Source organism: Bos mutus, chromosome 11 (assembly GCF_027580195.1).
Source record: "Bos mutus isolate GX-2022 chromosome 11, NWIPB_WYAK_1.1, whole genome shotgun sequence".
In the NCBI taxonomy this organism is placed as follows: domain Eukaryota; kingdom Metazoa; phylum Chordata; class Mammalia; order Artiodactyla; family Bovidae; genus Bos; species Bos mutus.
The window spans coordinates 94,762,507-94,785,757 of record NC_091627.1 but is presented as its reverse complement, the minus strand read 5'-3'; the positions used below and the strand labels follow the sequence as shown (position 1 = coordinate 94,785,757).

General features: G+C 38.2%; 1 protein-coding gene across 2 annotated transcripts in view; it reads left to right on the top strand.

Annotated features, from left to right (window-relative positions):
- Positions 1–23,251, top strand: part of EXOC6B (exocyst complex component 6B) — a 728,809-nt gene that overhangs the window by 78,800 nt on the left and 626,758 nt on the right. For both annotated transcript variants that reach the window (XM_070379801.1, XM_070379802.1), the window contains exon 2: positions 13,807–13,972. In XM_070379801.1, the coding sequence (XP_070235902.1) occupies positions 13,807–13,972 (166 nt within the window). The remainder of the gene's footprint in view (positions 1–13,806; positions 13,973–23,251) is intronic.

The window sequence follows — 23,251 nt, the reverse complement described above, 5'->3', positions numbered from 1 at the left end:
GTATTCCTCTAGAGAAGTTTTTCCTTTTCTTCAGTCAGTTTTCTGGGGATACTGACAACCAGACTGGGACGACTTTTAAAATAAATTCTCAATTTGAGATATCTTAGACCACACAGGTAATGGTATGAACATGGGCCCTCCCTTTGGGTGAGAAGGGCCAGCTTGTGGTTTCAAATTATCCCGGGAGTCCATCCCCCACTTCCCTAGCCAAAGCAAGTAAGTTTCCTTTCAACCTTCTTTTATGGGGAAGAATTTTTCTACATCTTTAACTAAGGGAGTAGCCCTTGGGTATCTTGGCTTTATTCGTTTGGAGGCCTCTTACTGGACTCTCTGTCTCTTATGGGCCCTAGGTTTTGTCTCTTGTTCTCTAGATAGCTATAAAATAGAAGCATTAGGTTATAAGGAATTGGTGGAATCTGGATTCCTTTTCCAGTTTTGTTTTAGCCTCTGGAAATCTTTTCTTTTTTTGCTTAGTCATGCACTAGAAAAAATTTAGAAACTTAATGCAGCAGTTTTAGAAGTTTGATAGTAGGGACGTTTTTCATGGTATATTCAGTCTTGCGTATCGTTCATGGAATTTTATCCTGTTTTGCCTACTTAGTCTCCATCATTTTTTAGGATGGAAACTATTCTAATACCTTTTATCCATCTTCCTTACAGGGTCTTCATTGCTTAATGAGTCTTAAATTGTGGTCAGTTTTGGCCATGGTGTGCAAAATTGAACCAGGAATTGAATGTTATTTTGCCAAATCAGGTTCTGTGCTAAGAAAATCAGAAAAGTGTGTTGTGTGTGTGTGTCTACACTCATACATATAGGATCAGTTCAGTTCAGTCCAGTTGCTCAGTCGTGTCCGACTCTTTGCGACCCCATAAATTGTAACACGCCAGGCCTCCCTGTCCATCACCAACTCCCAGAGTTCACTAAGACTCACATCCATTGAGTCGGTGATGCCATCCAGCCGTCTCATCCTCTGTCGTCCCCTTCTCCTCCTGCCCTCAATCCCTCCCAGCATCAGAGTCTTTTCCAATGAGTCAACTCTTCCCATGAGGTGGCCAAAGTACTGGAGTTTCAGCTTTAGCATCATTCCTTCCAAAGAAATCCTAGGGCTGATCTCCTTCAGAATGGACTGGTTGGATGTCCTTGCAGTCCAAGGGACTCTCAAGAGTCTTCTCCAACACCACAGTTCAAAAGCATCAACTCTTCGGCGCTCAGCCTTCTTCACAGTCCAACTCTCACATCCATACATGACCACTGGAAAAACCATAGCCTTGACTAGATGAACTTTTGTTGGCAAAGTAATGTCTCTGCTTTTGAATACGCTGTCTAGGTTGGTCATAACTTTCCTTCCAAGGAGTAAGCATCTTTTAATTTCATGGCTGCAGTCACCATCTGCAGTGATTTTGGAGCCCACAAAAATAAAGTCTGACACTGTTTCCACTGTTTCCCCATCTATTTCCCATGAAGTGGTGGAACCAGATGCCACGATCTTCGTTTTCTGAATGTTGAGCTTTAAGCCCACTTTTTCACTCTCCACTTTCACTTTCATCAAAAGGCTTTTTAGTTCCTCTTCACTTTCTGCCATAAGGGTGGTGTCATCTGCATATCTGAGGTTATTGATATTTCTCCCGGGAGTCTTGATTCCAGCTTGTGTTTCTTCCAGTCCAGTGTTTCTCATGATATACTCTGCATATAAGTTAAATAAGCAGGGTGACAATATACAGCCTTGACGAACTCCTTTTCCTATTTGGAACCATTCTGTTGTTCCATGTCCAGTTCTAACTGTTGGCTTCCTGACCTGCATACAAATATTCTCAAGAGGCAGATCAGGTGTTCTGGTATTCCCATCTCTTTCAGAATTTTCCATAGTTTATTGTGATCCACACAGTGAAAGGCTTTGGCATAGTCAATAAAGCAGAAATAGATGTTTTTCTGAAACTCTCTTGCTTTTTCCATGATCCAGCGGATGTTGGCAATTTGATCTCTGGTTCCTCTGCCTTTTCTAAAACTAGCTTAAACATCTGGAATTTCATGGTTCATGTATTGCTGAAGCCTGGCTTGGAGAATTTTGAGCATTACTTTACTAGCATGTGAGATGAGTGCAATTGTGCAGTAGTTTGAGCATTCTTTGAAATTGCCTTTCTTTGGGATTGGAATGAATACTGACCTTTTCCAGTCTTGTGGCCACTGCTGAGTTTTCCAAATTTGCTGGCATATTGAGTGCAGCACTTTCACAGCATCATCTTTCAGAATTTGAAATAGCTCCACTGGAATTCCATCACCTCCACTAGCTTTGTTTGTAGTGATGCTTTCTAAGGCCCACTTAACTTCACATTCCAGGATGTCTGGCTCTAGGTCAGTGATCACACCATCGTGATTATCTTGGTCGTGATCTTTTTTGTACAGTTCTTCTGTGTATTCTTGCCATCTCTTCTTAATATCTTCTGCTTCTGTTAGGTCCATACCATTTCTGTCCTTTATCGAGCCCATCTTTGCATGAAATGTTCCCTTGGTATCTCTAATTTTCTTGAAGAGATCTCTAGTGTTTCCCATTCTGTTGTTTTCCTCTATTTCTCTGCATTGATCACTGAAGAAGGCTTTATTATCTCTCCTTGCTATTCTTTGGAACTCTGCATTCAGATGTTTATATCTTTCCTTTTCTCCTTTGCTTTTCGCTTCTCTTCTTTTCACAGCTATTTGTAAGGCCTCCCCAGACAGCCATTTTGCTTTTTTGCATTTCTTTTCCATGGGGATGGTCTTGATCCCTGTCTCCTGTACAATGTCACGAACCTCATTCCATAGTTCATCAGGCACTCTTATCTATCAAATCTAGGCCCTTAAATCTACTTCTCACTTCCACTGTATAGTCATAAGGGATTTGATTTAGGTCATACCTGAATGGTCTAGTGGTTTTCCCTACTTTCTTCAATTTAAGTCTGAATTTGGCAATAAGGAGTTCATGATCTGAGCCACAGTCAGCTCCTGGTCTTGTTTTTGCTGACTGTATAGAGCTTCTCCATCTTTGGCTGCAAAGAATATAATCAGTCTGATTTCGGTGTTGACCATCTGGTGATGTCCATGTGTAGAGTCTTGTGTTGTTGGAAGAGGGTGTTTGCTATGACCAGTGGATTTTCTTGGCCAAACCCTATTAGTCTTTGCCCTGCTTCATTCTGTATTCCAAGGCCAAATTTGCCTGTTACTCCAGGTGTTTCTTGACTTCCTACTTTTGCATTCCAGTCCCCTATAACGAAAAGGACATCTTTTTTGGGTGTTAGTTCTAAAAGGTCTTGTAGGTCTTCATAGAACCGTTCAACTTCAGCTTCTTCGGCATTCGTGGTTAGTGCATAGACTTGGATTACCGTGATATTGAATGGTTTTCCTTGGAGAACAGAGATCATTCTGTCATTTTTGAGATTGCATCCAAGTGCATTTTGGACTCTTTTGTTGACGACGATGGCCACTCCATTTCTTCTGAGGGATTCCTGCCCACAATAGTAGATATAATGGTCATCTGAGTTAAATTTACCCATTCCAGTCCATGTAGTTCGCTAATTCCTAGAATGTCGACATTCACTCTTGCCATCTCTTGTTTGACCACTTCCAATTTGCCTTGCTTCATGGACTTAGCATTCCAGTTTCCTATGCAATATGCTCTTTACAGCATCGGACCTTGCTTCTATCACCAGTCACATCCACAGCTGGGTATTGTTTTTGCTTTGGCTCCATCCCTTCATTCTTTTTGGAGTTATTTCTCCACTGATCTCCAGTAGCATATTGGGCACCTACTGACCGGGGGAGTTCCTCTTTCAGTATCCTATCATTTTGCCTTTTTGTAGTGTTCATGGGGTTCTCAAGGCAAGAATACTGAAGTGGTTTGCCATTCCCTTCTCCAGTGGACCACATTCTGTCAGATCTCTCCACCATGACCCGCCCATACACACTATGTAATATACCTGTATGTATATATGATGTATACCTATATAGGTATAATAAATATTTACAAATGACATACACATTTACAAATGATGTCAGATTTATTAATGTTGGTCTAACAAAATTGATTCAACCAATTTTCCAAGAATCACTAAATCATGGAATTTTTCAAATTTTCAAAATCTTCTGGGAAACTTGGTTGGTTGAATTTTGTTAGGCCCACATTAAATCTACATGCATAAGGAGACCAGAACTATTCACTGAAATGTTTCTAATACCCACCCTACATTGGTTTGCTTCTGTATGAATACTTTTATGATCCTTGTTATTGAAACCAGAATGATAATTTTAAGTGTGGAGAAGCTGAATCATTTCTTCAATTAATAGGCAGCTTTTAAAATATTTTCAGAGCTCTTCAGAGTAATTACTTAAATACTTAAATCTTTTGTAAAGGATCTTGAAGAGTTTTACTAATATACCCTAAATCCAGACGATTATGGTAGTGGGAGACAGTGAGTCAGTAGTTTTATTTAGTTCCAACTTTGCATGTTTAAGTGTTAAATTTGACACTTTGAATTCCAGGCAGTGAAATTGGAGCTTATCTATTGATGTTAATTATAACCCTGTATTTGCCAACTGTATCACCACTGTACTTTCAGCAGTTTTCCAGTTTAGATTCAGTCAGTATAACCAGGCCATAGTTGGAGTATTTGTTTTATTTGACAGCAGTATCTAAAATCTAACTTTTAGCTGCCAGATTTTATGACCACCACTGAAAACTACAATCGGATAAATCTAATTACACTTAATACAAATTGATACAGAGGTCAAAATGAAGGCACTAATATATCCTGTAGTGCCTTTATGTCTTCAGTTACTTGTGCTGATTACTTGTTCTAACAGTGTGACATTATCCTGGTAGTAGTTAGAGCATTCTTTGTATCCTTACTTTGGAGTTTCCTTGCTTTCGTTTTCAAGGCTGTATATTGTCACCCTGCTTGTTTAACTTATGTGCAGAGTATATTATGTGAAATGCTGGGCTGGATGAAGCACAAACTAGAATCAAGATTGCTGGGAGAAATATCAATAACCTCAGATATGCAGATGACACCACCCTTATGGCAGAAAGTGAAGAAGAACTAAAGAGTCTCTTGATGAAGGTGAAAGAGGAAAGTGAAAAAGTTGGTTTAAAACTCAACATTCAAAAAACGAAGTTCATGTCATCTGTTCCCATCACTTCATGGCAAATAGATGGGGAAACAATGGAAACAGTGACAGACTTTATTTTCTTGAACTCCAAAATCACTGCAGATGGTGACTGCAGCCATGAAATTAAAAGACGCTTGCTCCTTGGAAGAGAAGATATGACCAACCTAGACAGCATATTAAAAAGCAGAGATATTACTTTGCCAACAAAGATCCATCCAGACAAAGCTATGGTTTTTCCAGTAGTCGTGTATGGATGTGAGAGTTGGAACATAGAGAAAGCTGAGCGCTGAAGAATTGATGCTTTTGAGCTGTGGTGTTGGAGAAGGCTCTTGAGAGTCCCCTGGACTGCAAAGAGATCCAACCAGTCAATCCTAAAGGAAATATTCATTGGAAGTACTGATACTGAAGCTGAAGCTCCAGTATTTTGGCCACCTGATGTGAAGAACTCACTCACTGGAAAAGACCCTGAAGCTGGGAAAGACTGAAGGCAGGAGGAGAAGGGGACAACAGAGGACGAGATGGTTGGATGGCATCACTGACTCGATGGACATGAGTTTGAGCAAGCTTGGGGAGTTGGTGATGGACAGGGAAGGCTGGCATGCTGCAGTCCTGGAGTTGCAAAGAGTTGGACACGACTGAGGAACTGAACTGAATTGCTTTCATTAGTTTATTTCCTAACAGTCTGTTGTTGATTTGACCGATGTTTTGTGACAAGGTCCCTTTCTCCATTTTCCTGTGCTGTTTAACTAATACCAGGTTTTTAGTAGGTTGTATGGCTAAGTGCCATTTGAAAGTTCTCTACTCTGTTTTTATCCCTTTGAAAATAGCTTTCATGGAAGTGGGTTTCCTTCCTTGCCTTGCGGGAGAGTTCCATCACAACTTCTTTTGGTTGCATGGGCTATCTTGGTCAAGCCAGTTCTATACCTTGCTATCTGTAAGAGTGGGAAAAGGATTTGAATGTATTTGATCTCCTGTGGCTGTACAAAAACATTTGATTGTGGTCTTCAACTTAGACCTCATCTATTAGCATATCCTTCCCCTGTCATTGATGATAATATACAGTGGTCTTCTTTCACCTTTTGCAATCAGGGCATTCAAATTACCTTAGTAAGGTCTGAATTAAATTGATAGACAAACTGAAGTAAGGAAGGGAAGGAACTTTAAACTCCTCTTGACCTCCTGCAGTTTCTCTTGCAACATCATGCTCAGATCTGTTTTTCCATTTTATTTTTAACTTTTGGAATAAACAAGAAATACTAATGATGCTTTTATGGAGCTTAATGAGAAGAAAATGTTTCATGACTAAAACCATGACAGAAGTTAAAAAACATATATATGAAAAAGAAAAGAACAAACCAAACTCTGAATTTTTTTCTTGGATTAATCAAAAACAAAAGCAAAATGTTTAGTCCTTTGTGTCTTGAAGTTCTCTTTGGTTCTGAAAACATTTCAACAGATAAACTTTGTTTGATATAATACTCCTTTGTATCTATCTTTGAGGCAATCAGAAACCTACATCTTAGTTTCCTACCCTTCCTTCTCTTTCTCTGTTTTTAGCATATATGGAGGGTCTCCTCTATGCCAGTCTCTGTGCTATTAGCTGGAGATAAAATGGATAAGACATGGCCTCAGCCGACAAGGAGATTAACCTTTTGGTATGGGGAAATCGACAAGTGAATGGGTAATCAGAATATAATTAAACAAGTTCTGAAATGGCATTAATAACAAAAGAGAAACACATAACAGAGTCTATGTTTAGAGAATGTTTCCCAGTAAAAGAAAGGTGCAAGCTGAGATTTGAAGAGTGAATTGGAAGTTAACTTTTAACTAAAAGAAAATGGAGAAGAGTAGTCTAGGTCCCGGAAACAGGATTCCTTAGCCATATTTAGACTTTGGCTGCTGGTTGTTTTCTTTGATTTGCCTGCTACCTTTGAAGAATGAACAGTGGTAAACATTTAGGATACTTTCCTTTCCAAGTAGCAGACTATTAAGACAAAGTGGAAATAGGAAGTTTTCCTTAAAATAGAACATTTCTTATCACACATAACATGAAGACTGAAGATAGGACTATTCAAGGTTCATCATTAAGGACCCAGTTATTTTCTTTCCTCGTTGGAATTACCAAGTTATTGGCAGTATCTCCTCTCATCTCTGGATGGTTGCTGCATCCCAAAGCATTATACAGAACAATTTTCAAAGTAGAAAAAGCAGTTTCTTTTCCTGTATCCTTCAGGAAAGAAGCCTTTCTTTGGATCCTCACTCCCAAACTTCCTTTTACTTCATCAGTGAGTTGAGTTGTGTCATCTGTTAATTGATCACTGACTAGGGGAATTAAATTACTGTAGTGGTCTAAATTATTAATAGTTTTACCTCTTGCAGTGGGCTTCCCATGTGGCTCAGTGGGTAAAGAATCTGCCTGTCATGCTGGAGATGCAGGGGACACTGGTTCGATCCCTGGGTTGGGAAGTTCCCCTGGAGGAGAGCATGGCAACCCACTCTAGTATTCTTGGCTAGAGAATCCCAGGACAGAGGGGCCTGGCGGGCTGCAGTCCATAGGGTTGCAAAAGAATTGGACATAATTGGAGTGACTAAGCATGTGTGCACGCACCTCTTGGAGTAGGATAGAAAGGTGAAATACCAGAACAAATTGGGCCTCTTCCAATAGGAAGAAGAATGGAATAGCTGTTGTGTAGGCACAGCTAGTAGATAACTGACTCATCTTAAAGCAGAAGTGTGTATGTGTGTCTTTTTAAAAACCATGCTTCATATTGCATTGTCAGGCTTCATATTGCATTAGTTTTTCCTTTTTTTGGGGGGAGGAGGTGGGCCCAGGTGTATCAGTAACAGGCAATGTAATTTTGATTAAGGCGTTTAACTTTTCTTGATTTCAGTTTCCTCCATTGTACAATAAAGGCTTTGTATTCCATTTGCAAGACCTCTTTCAGCTCTAATGTTTTAGGGGTCCATGTGACTTTCTTGCTGTCCTTTGCTGTAAAAGGAGACAGACTGATGTACTACAGAGAATACTCTCTAGGAGTGTGGACTTGGCAAGTTACTTCATCTTCTTGGATTTTAGGTTCTTCAGAATAGAATAATGTCTAATTTATAAGGTGCCTAGGATTTACATGAGATAACATATGCTCATTACATTGTATTTTTTTATCTTTTGACAAACCAGTGGGAGTTGATATAGGCTTTCACAAGGGATATAATCCTCTTATATCAGTACTTGGGAATAAATATTTTTGTTGAGTAGAATTCCTGAAGTTTTTTATTTATAAGTTAAAAAAATCTCTGTTAATTTAGGTGCAATATTTAGAAGTATGTGTCAGATATGGACATTACGATGAAACATTTTAGTTTTCACAGAAGCCTGTGGTTTATTTGGGTGTGTTTTTTGGAAATGACTGCACAAGGCAGTATTTATGAAGTTGAATGAAATTTTAGGCTATACAAAGTTGCTAGTTTCCAAGCATATCTTCTTGTTTAACTTTCACTAGGTACCAGAATATTTGTTGGATCATCACAAATAATTAAACCCATGGTGCCGTTTATTTTGTAGTCTTGTTTAACTATGACACACCTAAGGCCCACATGTCAAAAGCATAGAACTTTGTTTTTAAGATTCTACTTTCTATTAGAAATGGACATTTAAACATTAGAGTACTTTATATACAATATCATTTAATAACAAGTTATAAGACTTTGGCTAGCAAATATTATAGAATAGTTTTAGATTTTTTTAAATTTTATTTTATTTTTAAATTTTACATAATTGTATTAGTTTTGCCAAATATCACAATGAATCCGCCACAGGTATACATGTGTTCCCCATCCTGAACCCTCCTCCCTCCTCCCTCCCCATACCATCCCTCTGGGTCGTCCCAGTGCACTAGCCCCAAGCATCCAGTATCATGCATCGAACCTGGACTGGCAACTCGTTTCTTACATGATATTTTACATGTTTCAATGCCATTCTCCCAAATCTTCCCACCCTCTCCCTCTCCCACAGATAGTTTTAGATTTTTAAGCAGTCCTTTGCTTGGTCACATCAAATTTTAAAGAATGTTAGAAATGGGCCATCACTAGATGGCAGTCTTTCTCCAGTTTTAATTCATTTATTGCAGGGAAGGGAAATAACTTGTTGTTCAAGTTCAATGTTGACTACAAGTATTAGATTAATTTCAGGAGATCTATGGTCTTTCCAGAATTTAAGGCTTGTTGTTTTTGTTTTTAGCATTTTATATCTGATGGATGGTTAGCACTAAGTCTGAGGTATATGTGAAATGCCGATGTAAGTTGAACTGTTAGGTACTGACTATAATTATAATTGCCTTTTCTATGTTAGGCAATTTGAAACAAACTTTTAGGTTTTTAACCCTTTGATAACCAGATGAAAACTATGGATATTTCCCTAAAAACTTATATATATGTGCTTTTTCCTATACATACAAAATCCATATAAGATATGGAAATTGTGGTTTTCCAGTTGTGTACTCATGGAACACATGTTAGTTAAACACAGTCTAAAACTCCTGTTTTAAGTGTAGGTTTTACATTTTATTCTAACTTTTTAAATTCTCAAGATACTCAGGAGATCCACTATATAAGCCTTTCATATTATTCAACATTATTATAATTAAGAGAGTGTTAGAATCATAAAGGCCCTAAAATAGGAGAAACAGGTGGGGCCCTAGTGATAAGGATGTAGAAAATACATTAACTCTTTACATTGTTCTGAAAAATGTTTGATGTTTACGTTATTATGACTGGACTTGAAAGTGGAATTGAATTGTAGAAATTTAGAGCTAGGCTGATGCTAAAAAGAATTTATAATTGATTGCTTCCTATTTCCTAAATGAGAAAGCTGAGTGTCCTAGAGATTAACTCCTAGTTAATCACATGGCTAAACACCAAGGCCACACAGTCAAGGCAGCTAAAATCCACTTTTCCTTTCTTTCACTTATACTTTTTAAAATAGAAATTTCAGGGAGCTAGGGAGGCACTATTAACATAAATTATAAACTTCTTAACTTTGAGATTTTCTTCTCCTTGAGGTTGTCTTTTGCATATTAATGTAGCCCTTTGGAGGAAGAACAATAGAAAGTTTTACATTGTATAAGGAAGTATACTTACTATTTAAAAGTATTATTGGGTCAAGATATAACTGAATTTGAAACCAAGAGGCTTGTGTCAATATTAAGTAATAATCTTCTTATGCCATTTACATGGTTGGATTTTCAGTGGTTATTTCTCTTCTTCAAATGGCAAGGAACACTGGTGCCTTTACATGGAAACCTTTCTTTTTCTTTCCTTTGGAGGGGGAACAGTTAGGCTTGTTTGAGGTTAGTTACAGATAGCTCATTTAGGCATTTTAATTGTTTTAATTGTCAAAGAAAGGGTTGTTTATAATTTATTTGAAGATCTCTTCCTTTTATTTATTCATAAATAAATGTTCAGAATTTTTACTGTAATCCAAACTTGTATATGTATTATGTTCTATGATTACTGCTGAGTTTTGGGCAATGGAACTTACTTGCTGAATCAGGATGGTAATCTGGTACCTACAAATTATGTGCTGTGTGTGCTCAGCTGCTTCAGTTGTGTCTGACTCTTTGTGACCCTAAGGACCATAGCCTGCCAGGCTCCTCTGTCTGTGGGATTCTCCAGGTATGAATACTGGAGTGGGTTGCCATGCCCTCTTTTAGGGGATCTTCCCAGCCCAGGGATTGAACTTGCATTTCTTGAATTGGCATGCGGGTTCTCTACCACTAACACCACCTGGGAAGCCCAAATGATTATAGAACCAGAAAATGTTGGTAATGAGCAAAAGTATATTTGTTGAATAAATGTCAAGAGATCTAAGAGCTCTTAGAGATAATGTTCTTCCTAGGTGGCACTGCTGCTGCTGCTGCTAAGTCGCTTCAGTCGTGTCCGACTCTGTGTGACCCCAGAGACGGCAGCCCACCAGGCTCCCCCGTCCCTGGGATTCTCCAGGCAAGAACACTGGAGTGGGTTGCCATTTCCTTCTCCAATGCATGAAAGTGAAAAGTGAAAGTGAAGTCGCTCAGTCGTGTCCGACTCTTTTCGACCCCATGGACTGCAGCCCACCAGGCTCCTCCATCCATGGGATTTTCCAGGCAAGAGTACTGGAGTGGTGCCACTAGTGGTGAAGAATCTGCCTGCCAATGCAGGAGATGCAGGAGACACAGGTTTAGTTCCTGGGTCGACGAGATCCTCTGGAGAAGGAAATGACAATCCACTTCAATGTTCTTGCCTGGGAAATCCCATGGATGGAGAAGCCTAGTGGGCTACAGTCCATGGGGTTGCAGAGTTGGACACGACTGAGCAACTAAACAACAACAGAGACAACAGTAGTCATTCATTTAGTCGGTGAATGTTTACTTACTACCTCTTACCTATCTGGCATTGTTTTAGAGATAGAGGTGAATGTGGCAGACAAAGTTGTTGCCCTGGAGCTTACAATCTAATTGGGATGGGTTGGGGGGGAAGATAACAAACTGAATGAGAAGGAGAAAATTGTTTGAAGATGTAGGGAATGAGTGTCATTAGCATATGAACAGCAAAAACAAAATGCTTGAGGCAGGAAGAGACTGAAAAAAATCCTCTGTAGCAGGAGCATAGAGAGGAAGGCAAGGCTAGAGGTGTGACTTAGGGAGAAACAATATTAGAAAAATAATCAGAGGCTAGGTTATGTGGAATGTTATAGGCCATGATAATAAGGATTTATGGCTCCTCTCTCCGTGGGATTCTCTAGGTTAGAATACTGGAGTGGGTTGCCATTCCCTACTCCAGAGGGTCTCCCTGACCCAGGAATCAAATCTAGGTCTCCTGCATCGCAGGCATTGAGCTATGAAGGAAGCCCCTTGACTAACACAAACAAGAGGGTAACATCTGAACTACTGCTTCATAAAGGCCATTTTTACTGCTGTGTGGAGTATCTCCTTTGGGACAAGAAGTAGCGGGAGTGAGGGGTGCTGAATGGAGAGTTTTAGGAGGCTATTGCTTTGGTCCAGTGAGCCAGTGATAGCAGTTTAGACTAGGGTTTTTATTGGAAATGGTGGGATGGTGGTTAATTTTAAGATATGCTTTGGAGGTTAAGTTGTCAGGACTTCCTAGCAGATTGGATGAGGTTTGATGGAAAGAGGTGCATTGGGAGTGATTCCTGGATTTGGGTATTTGACTTGGGCAACTGGATACGCCATTAGCTCTGATGGGTAGCTGAGTGGTAGCGAGCTTTTGAGAGGATCAAGTTTGGGATTGGAGATAGTTTGGTGATAGATGATTTTTTTCTATGTTAAAATTCAAGATGATTTTTAAAAATCCAATTGGAGTTGTTAAATAGTAGCTAGGCATTTGAGCCTAGTGCTCAGGGAAGTGCTCAGAATTGAAGGTATAGATTAGGAAGTCTAGCACTATAGTAGATGGTATATATTATAAAGACATGGGATTAGCTGTCATTTCTTGGTGAGAGAGCACAGGTAGGTAAGAGAAGAGCTCTTTGGAATATTAAGAAAAAGAATAGAGGAGGAGGAGTCCAGGAAGGAGATTAAGAAGGTATGTCAGTAAAATGATGAAAACCACTTAGTGTGGCATCATTGAAGTCTAGAGAAAAGAGTGTTTCCAGAAGGAAGATATATTAAACCATAGAAAATGCTGCCATTAGGTGCAGTAAGATGCTAACTATTCGGAGGTGAGGAGGTAGAAAGAAATTTTGCTGGGAAGAGGAGCAGTGACATAAGATGGTGGCTGGAGGGAAATGAGTAGGTAAAGATGGATTTCATAAAGTCATGTTTATATATTCATGAGAATGATTTAGTAGAGTGAAAGAGATATATAATTCAGGGTAGGAATGAAAGGGGATAGTTGCAGGAGTAAAGTTCTTAGAGACAACAAGAATGACTATAGATAAACACTTGAATTTTTATTGTTACAAGAGGGTGGACAGAATAGGAGTTTTAAATGTAAGCAGGTTGTTTGAGAGGAGATGAAATAATACATATATGGTATATATAGATAACATATATATATATTTCTGTGAAATACAACTGAAAGTGACAGAGAGGGTGGACATTTGAGGAGTGGAGAAAGTAAGGTTTTCACACATTTTAGAGACTACAAAGTGATTTTTTTTGGTGGTGGTACTGGGTGGGATAATTTTAATATTACTATCTAGTGATGTTTGGCTGCCCAATTTAAATTTGTCATCAGATGTAGCTGAACTGAGTTTAGCAGCACAGCTGTGTGATTTGTCTCTAGCAATGTCAGCTTCTTGAGTATAATCTTGGAGTAAATGTATAGTTGGGTTTTTCCAAAATTAAGTTTTTCTAGATTAGTTTAACTGAGAAAGAAAGGTACAGAGGAATTAAAATTCAGTCTTTTTATGATGAGAATTCTATGATGATTACTGTCAAACACTTAAATATTTTTCAATAAATAAGGAAGTAAAATTTTAGATTTTCCTAAAAAAATTCATCAAGCATTGGGGCAACATTAATACAATTGAATTACTCTGTGGTTTATGTTACTTAAACATCTAATTTCTAAATAAATTTGCTTGTGGGTTTGTAATTTTGTCTCTCTTTCTTAAGTATAAATCTATGTCTAATCTTCATGGCATTTTTTTTTTTTTTTTTTTGTAAAAGGTCTGTCTATGATGGTGAAGAACATGGACGATTCATGGAGAAGCTTGAAACTCGCATACGCAATCATGACCGAGAAATTGAGAAAATGTGCAACTTTCATTATCAGGGCTTTGTGGACTCTATAACAGAACTGCTGAAAGTAAGAGGAGAAGCCCAGAAACTCAAAGTAAGGAGACTCTCTCTGTCTTGGGGTTTTGGTTAACATTAAAGGAGTAGGGACTGCATTACAGGTTACATATTTGTGGTAAAGATCTTTGAATAGTAAGAACGAGGTTTGTACTGAAACATAGATAATTGGGATTATAGCTTTTAGCTGAAAAGGATACTCTTTTAAGTTAAAATTTATTGGGGATAACTACATGTGGATGAGAGCTAGTAATAAAAATCAGTTTCTTCCAGATAGAAACTTAATTGATCCTTCTAGTCCTCTGTCTACTTCCTTGCTAGATAAAACCCATCACCACTGAATGACAGAATTGCAAGCCATGGCTGCAGAAGTCTTTGCGGCACGGCAATCTGCGGCTGCTGCTGCTAAGTCGCTTCAGTTGTGTCCGACTCTGTGCGACCCCATAGACGGCAGCCCACCAGGTTCCCCCTCCCTGGGATTCTCCAGGCAGGAACACTGGAGTGGGTTGCCATTTCCTTCTCCAATGCATGAAAATGAAAAGTGAAAGTGAAGTCGCTCAGTTGTGTCCGACTCTTTGCGACCCCGTGGACTGCAGCCTACCAGGCTCCTCCATCCATGGGATTCTCCAGGCAAGAGTACTGGAGTGGGCTGCCATTGCCTTCTCTGATGGCAATCTGAGGCAGGGGAAAAAAAAATTGTGATAGTTGTGGAAGGTCTTCTACCAAAGTATGGAAGTTCTTTCTTGATAGGACTAACTCAAGTTCAGGAGAGAGGGTGGCTGTATTGGTTTTGTCCCTGGCATAGCAAATTTCCTTATCTTGGGTAACTGACTTTGCTACAGAAAAACTACTGTGTTTGATTATGGGATGCTGTCTTAGTGCCTTTTGGGGGGGGGTGTTATGAAATAAACAATATTGGCTCTATAAAATCACCCAAATTCTGAAGTACAAATCACAGTGGGTCTGCAAGGTTTCAAATAGGAATTTATGGACGTGTATAACAACTATCCAGTCATCATAAGAAATATAATGTTACAAAGAAAATTAAATCTCTCTTTTTTACCCTTCTCAGTAGCTTTCTTCACTCTACCATTCAAAAATAGCAAATCTTATTTGTTGTTAATGTTCTTTAATGCTTAACTATTATAATTGAAATTAAATTAATTTATTCAGCTTACCAAATTTAATTTCAGGTGAATTAAAAAGTTAAATGTAAAAAATAAAACCGTAAAGAAACAAGTAGAAAATATAGATGAATATTTATGTGATTTTGGAGAGTGAGGAATGCATTTCTAAACACAATTCCTAAGCTAGAAAGAAAATATTGATCCATACAACGATAGTACAGTGAAAGAACTTTCTACATACAAGTTAAAAATGTAAAAGTAAATAATAAATAAAATATTTACAAATACATATGACAAATGATTGATATCCTAACAGAAAATATCTTTATAAATTAATAGGAAAAATATGAATACTAATAGAAAACAGAAATGCTTGTTAATGTACAGTTTACATACAAAGAAATAGAAGGAAATGCTACAATTTAGAAATAATTAAATACAAATTTAAACAATAAAGTGCCACCTAATAAAATAAAAAAAATGAAACAAATGTTAATTAAAGTTGGAGATGATACTTATCAACTGGGGAATGCCTGATTGGAGTGGAGACTATTACAACTTTTAAGGGGAGCAGTTTTATATATCAATACTGAAAACTTCTTATGGATCACTGCCTTGTCATGGTGAAGGGGCTTGCATAACTCAATGAAGCTATGAGCCTTGCTGTGCAGGACCACCCAAGATGGACACGTCATAGTAGAGAGTTCTGACAAAATGTAGTCCACTGGAGGAGAGAATAGCAAACCACTCCAGTACTCCTGCTATGAGAACCCCATGAACTGTATAAAAAGGTAAAAAGATATGAAACCAAAAGATGAGCGCCCCAGGTCAGAAGGTGTCCAATATGCTACTGGGGAAGAGCAGATGGCAATTTCTCATAGCTCTAGAAAGAATGAAGCAGATGGGCCAAAGCGGAGAGATGCTGACTTGTGGATGTGTCTGGTAATGAAAGTAAAATCCGATGCTATAAAGAACAGTATTGCACAGGAAGCTGGAGTGTTAGGTCCATGAATCGAGGTAAATTGGATGTGGTCAAGCAGGAGATGGCAAGAGTAAACATTAACATATTAGGAATCAGTGAACTAAAATGGACGAGAATGGGAGAATTTAATTCATATGACCATTATTATATCTACTACTGTGGGCAAGAATCCCTTAGAAGATATGAAGTAGCCCTCATAGTCAACAAAAGAGACCAAATGCAGTACTTGGTTGCAACCTCAAAAACAGCAGAATGATCTTGGTTCATTTCTAAAACAAACCATTCAACATCACAGTAATCTTAAGTCTGTGTCCAGCCACCAGTGCCGAATAAGCTGAAGTTGATCAGTTTTATGAAGACCTAGAGGACCTCCTAGAACAAACACCAAAAAAAGAATGTCCTATTCATCACAGGGGATTGGAATGCAAAAGTAGGAAGTTAAGAGATACCTGTAGTAACAGGCAAGTTTGGCATTGGAATACAAAATGAAGCAGGACAAAGGCTAGCAGAATTTTGCCAAGAGAATACACTGATCATAGCAAACACCCTTTTTCAACAACACAAAAGAAGACTTTATGCATGGATATCACCACATGATCAATACCGAAATCAGATTGATTGCGTTCATTGCAGCCGAAGATGGAGACGCTCTATACAGTCAGCAAAAACAAGACCTGGAACTGACTGTGGAACAGATCATCAGGTCCTTATAGCAAAATTCAGGCTTAAACTAAGGAAAGTGGGGAAACCACTAGGCCAGTCAGGTATGATCTAAAAATCCCCTATGATTATAGTTAAAGTTAAGTCGCTTAGTCGTGTCTGACTCTTTGTGACCCCATGGACTGTAGCCCACCAGGCTCCTCTGTCCATGGGATTCTCCAGGCAAGAATATTGGAGTGGGTTGCCATTTCCTTCTCCAGGGGATCTTCCAGACCCAGGGATCGAACCTGGGTCTCCCGCATTGCAGGCAGACACTTTAACCTCTGAGCCACCAGGGAAGACCCCTATGATTATAGGGAGGTTACAAATAGATCTGGTAGATCTGGTAGACAGAGTTCCTGAAGAACTGTGGACAGAACTTCCTAATATACAAGAGATACTGCAAGGAGGCAAAGTGGTTTTACAAATAGCTGAGGAAAGAAGAGAGGCTTAAGGCAAGGAAGAAAGGGAAAGGTATAACCAACTGAATGCAGAGTTCCAGAGAATAGCAGGGAGAGACAGGAAGGCCTTATTCAATGAACATTGACGAGAAGTAGAAGAAAACAACAGAAGGGGAGAGACTAGAGGTCTCTTGAAGAAACTAGAGATATCACAGGAAAATTTCAATGCAAAGATAGGCATTATAAAGGACAGAAATGGTTAAGACCTAGTAGAAGCAGAAGAGATCCAGAAGAGATGGCAGGAATACACAGAAGAACTGTACAAAAAAGGTCTTAATGACCCAGATAACCACGATTGTGTAGTCTCTCACCCAGAGCCAGATATCCTGGAACGTGAAGTCAAGTGAGCCTTAGGAAGCACTGCTGCCAATAAAGCTAGTGGAGGTGATGGAATTCCAGTTGAGCTATTTAAAATCCTAAAAGATGATACTATTAAAGTGCTGCATTCAATATGTCAGCAAATTTGGAAATACCAGCAGTGGCCACATGACTGGAAAAGGCCAATATTCATCCCAATTCCCAAGAAAGGCAGTACTAAAGAATGTTCAAATTACTGGACAGTTGCATTCACTTCCTATGCTAGTAAGGTTGTGCTCAAAATCTTTCAAGCCAGGCTTCAGCAGTACTTGAATCAAGAACTTCTAGATGTCCAAGCTGGGTTTAGTAAAGGCAGAGAACAGGGATCACATTGCCAACTGAATCATAGAGAAAGCAAGGGAATTCCAGAAAAAAACTTCTATTTCTGATTCATTGACTATGCTAAAGCCTTTGACTATGTGAATCGTAGCAAACTGGAAAACTCTTAAAGATATGAGAATACCAGACCATCTTACCTGTCTCCTCAGAAACGTATTTGTGGGTCGAGAAGCATCAGTTAGGACCTTATATGGAACAACTGACTGGTTCAGAATTGAGAAAGAGTGCGACAAGTCTGTATATTGTCACCCTGTTTATTTAACTTATATTCAGAACACATTATGTGAAATGTTGGGTTGGATGAGTTACAGGCTGGAATCAAAATTGCCAGGAGAAATATCAACAATCTCAGATATGCAGATGATACCACTTTAATGGCAGAAGGTTAAGAGGAACTAAAGAGCCTCTTGATGAAGGTGAAAGAGGAGAGTGAAAAAGCCAGCTTAAAACTCAGTATTAAAAAAAGCTAAGATCATGGCATCTGACCCCATCACTTCATGGCAAATAGAAGTGGAAAACATGGAAGTGGTGACAAATTTCCTCTTTTTGGGCTTTAAAATCACTGTGGATGGTGACTGCAGTCATGAAATTTGAAGACGATTGCTGCTTGGAAAGAAACTATGACAGTCCTAGACAGTGTATTAAAAAGCAAAGACATCACTCTGCTGACAAAGGTCCATATGGTCAAGGCTATGGTTTTTCCAGTAGTCATGTACTGATGTGAGAGATGCACCATTAAGAAAGCAGAGCACCAAAGAATTGATACTTTCAAACTGTGGTGCCGGAAAAGACTCTTGAGAATCCCTTGGACCACAAGGAGATCGAACGAGTCAGTCCTAAAGGAAATCAACCCTGAATACTCATTGAAAGGACTGATGTTAATGCTTGAGCCACCTGATGCGAACAGCAGACTCATTGAAAAAGACCTGACGCTGGGAAAGACTGAAGGCAGAAGGAGAAGAGGGCGACAGATGAGATGGTTGAATGGCATCACCGATTCAATGGACATGAACTTGCGCAAACTCCGAGAGATGGTGAGGGACAGGGAGGCCTGGCGTACTGCAGTTCATGGGGTCACAAAGAGCTGGACTTGACGACTGAACAACAACAACTGAAAACTGCAAACAGCAACAAATGAAAACTATGTTTTCGTTTATTCTAAAGCTACAGGTGCATGTACAGTGATGTGCATGTGATTTTTTTTTTTTGATGGCTAAGACTTTAAAATGTCCCCGAAAGTCATGTACTAGAGGATTAGTAAAATAAAGCATGGTATATCCATTTAAAAGAGTAAGAAACTACATTACTGTAGAAGGATATCTGATATGAGAACATTTGCGTAATGTATAAAAACAGATTGAAAAGTATGAACAATTCGGTTCAATTTAAAAAGTTATACTGAATTTTAGGGGACTGAAAAGCCTCAAGTGGACAGAACTGTCTGAAATACGTGAAAACAAAGATACGGCGCTTCTGCCAGGAGTTGTACGTGCTGTTCGTCCTCACTCTTCTTCCTCATCCCAGCTTCCCATCCACCCTCTCCGTGTGCTGTTCTTGATGCCTGTGTTCGAAAACCTCTCTCTCTTCCTCGGGTGCTTTGTCCATGACAGGCAAAAGGGTGCTCTGTCTCTGGTTACTGAAGTAGACATGTAGTGGAGTACCTGAATATTACCCATAATGTTCTCTGTTAACACATGGGAGACTGCCCTAGGGGGCATCCTTTCAGCTTGTGTGAGGAGCCTGTGAAAATTCTTGAACTTTAGAAATAAGTTTAGAAAATGGAAAAGTTTGACTATTACATACTATCAGTGTTATTTGAACATAGCAATGAAATTTCTGTGTTCTCTAGGATGCCAGTTATTATTTTTTTTTTGATTCACAGTATGTGTGTGTGTGTGTAGGTGTGTATAAATATATATACATATCATACATATGTTCTCTGAATCAAGAAGTAGCATTCTAGACAAGCAGTATATAGAGCCTTTATTGAAATAAACATGGTATGTTTCTCCATTTATTTAGATCTTAATTATTTAAAATCCATCAAAGAGGTTTTTAAAAAAATTTTTTAAATTACGAAAGTATGATAACACTTTTCAGATGACTTGGAAAACACAGAACAAAGTTACATACAGTTCCACTATATATTACAATTATGTTTTAAGTAGATAATTTAAGATTTTTAATTGGAGTTTTAATATCAAACTTTCAGAAATTCATAGCATGAATAAGCAGAAAAGTAGAAGAATACAGTATACCTGAAAAGCAGTATGAACCAATTCAACATAATTAAGATTTATACAATTTTCACACAATAGCAGGATACAAATTCTATTCAAGTTCCCATAGACTGTAAAGCAGGAGGCACTGAAACATATCTAGGGACATAAAACGGGGCTTCCTAGGTGGCTCAGTGGTAAAGAATCTGCCAGCTAATGGAAGAGACACAGGAGACTCAGGTTCGATCTCTGTGTTGGGATCAATCCCCTGGAGGAAGAAATGGCAACCTACTCCAGTATTCTTGTCTGGGAGATCCCGTGGACAGAGGATCCTGATGGGCTACAGTCCCTAGGGTCACAAAGTTGGACACGACTGAGTACAGACATGCACAAATGCCAAAGAAGGTGCAAAAATTTCATGGTCTAAAGGTATTGGAATCATACAGAATCTGTTCTCTTATCACAGTTGAATTATGTTAGAAATCAACATTAAAGATACTCGAAAATATCCCACATATTTTCAAGTACAATGTGGCATTTATCAAGAGAGATCTTGACTTAGCTGTTGAAAGCCTCAATAAAGTTCACTTGTTCAGTTGTGTCCGACTCTTTGCGACCCTATGGATTGCAGCATGCCGGGTTTCCCTGTCCATCAACAACTCCCAGAGCTTACTCAAACTCATGTCCATTGAGTCGGTGATGCCATCCAACCATTTCATCCTCTGTCGTACCCTTCTCCTCCTGCCTTCAATCTTTCCCAGCATTAGGATCTTTTCCAGTGAGTCAGCTCTTCACATCAGGTGGCCAAAGAATTGGATCTTCAGTTTCAGCATCAGTCGTTCCAATGAATAATCAGGACTGATCTCCTTTAGGATGGACTGGTTGGATCTCCTTGCAGTCCAAGGGACTCTCAAAGAGTCTTCTCCAACACCACAGTTCAAAAGCATCAATTCTTCAGCACTCAGCTTTCTTTATAGTCCAACTCTCACATCCATACATGACTACTGGAAAAACCAAAGGTTTGACTAGATGGACCTTTGTTGGCAAAGTGATGTCTCTACTTTTGAATATGCTGTCTAGGTTGGTCATAGCTTTTCTTCCAAGGAGCAAGCATCTGTTAGTTTCAATAAAGTTAAAAGACTGAAAAAAACACAGAGGGTGACTGTAGAGAAGGAAACATTTAAGTGAGAAATTAATATTAAAATGAGAAATTAATATGAATGATACTTTAAAAAACATGTATTTGGAAATTAAATGTGCACATTTAAGTGATGGATGTATCTAAGAAGCCATAAAAAGGAAAATTAGAAAATGTTTGTAATAGAATAAAAATGAAAGGAAAATTTATCAGATTTTGTTGCATGCAGGTAAAGCTGCTCTGTGCAACTGAATACAATGTGGAATCTTGAATAAGTTATGAAAAAAATAATGGACACTAGCATAAAATTTTGTGAAATTTGAACAAAATCTGTGCTTCAGTTAATAATACTGTATCACATGTTAATTTTCTGGTTTTTTTTTTTTTTTGCATCATCGTATTTCTTTATATTCTCAGAATTGGATTGAAAATGTCAAGCCTCATTCAAATTGAAAAAATGTCACAAAGATAATAAACTTTCTAGACTTTTAGCAGTAATACTAGATGCCAGAGTAAGTGGAATTATATCAAAGTTTTGAGTGAATATAAGTTAGAAATCTAGGATTCCATTCATGCTTAAGCAAACAACTGGAACCAAAATGTCATAAATTTTTTTAGCTAAGCAAAAATTCATAAGTTTCTAAAATATATATTATACATATTTCACTTTTTCTATTTCACGTTCAGTGCTTCCATTTTGTTTAAATGCTTTCCAATTTCTCCCTCTTATTTTTTGTTGTTCTTTCTCAAGCCTTTTTCGAGTGCATTTAAATAAAATGGGAGCACAGACTATGAAATAGAAAAAGTGAAACAAACTAGATAAAAGTAAAAAGTAATACTATAGTACAGTTATTTTTAAATAGGGCTGTTTATTAGACTCACATCTGAAGCTTTGGAGAAAAAAACAATACCTTGGCATTTGTATTTTACAAAAAATTTCAAGATAATTCTAATGTGCATCTGGATTTTAAAAAGTGATTGCAGGTTTTTCTATTAAACGGTAGTTTCAGTGATATAGAATTTACTATTTTCTGTTGACCAGTCATGATACAATGGTGTTAAAATGAATAACAGTTACATAATCACAGTAGTAAAAAATATTTTATCAGTTTTCATGATCAGTAGCCAGATAAAAAATAAAAGAGAATTTACAATTGCAAACTATAATGGCAACATGATTAACCTAACGATATAAAATACTTACAGTAGAGTGATGTGGTAATTGGAAGTGCATACTTCCAATTGGATGTGCGTAATTCCAAGTGTTTTCATCCACCCAGCCAGTCTATGTTTTTTGGTTGGTGCATTTAATCCATTTACATTTAAGGTAACCTATTGCTGTTTTCTTAATTGTTTTGAGTTTATTTTTTGTAGGTCTTTTCCTTCTCCTTGGTTTTTCTCCTTAGAGAAGTTTCTTTCTTATTTTATATCCTGCTGTTCCCTTCTGCCTTGTTCCTTTTGCATTTTATATCATGCCATTCCCTTCTGATTTCTGTTGAGAAATCAGCTGATAACCTTATGGGAATTCCCTTGTATGTTATTTGTCATTTTTCCCTTGTTGTTTTTAATGTTTTATCTTTGTATTTAATTTTTGTTATTTTGATTGCTGTGTGTCTTAGTGTGTTCCTCCTTGGGTTTATCCTGCCTGGGAGTCTCTGTTCTTCCTGGACTAGGTTGAATTTTTCCTTTTCCATGTTAGGAAAAGGAACTGTTATCATTTTAGACATTTTCTCAGGTGCTTCCTCTCTTCTCCTTTTGGGACCCTTATAATGTGAATGTTGGTGTGTTTGATGTTGTCCCAGAAGTCTCTGACTGTCTTCTTTTTTTTTCTTTTTTCTATATTCTGTTTTGTGGCAGTGAGAGCCACCATTCTGTCTTCTTGACCATTTACCTCTTCTTCTGCCTGTTACTCTGCTATTGATTCCTTCTACTGCATTGTTCATCTCTGTTTGTTCTTTAGTTACACTTGGGCTTTGGTAAACATTTCTTATATCTTC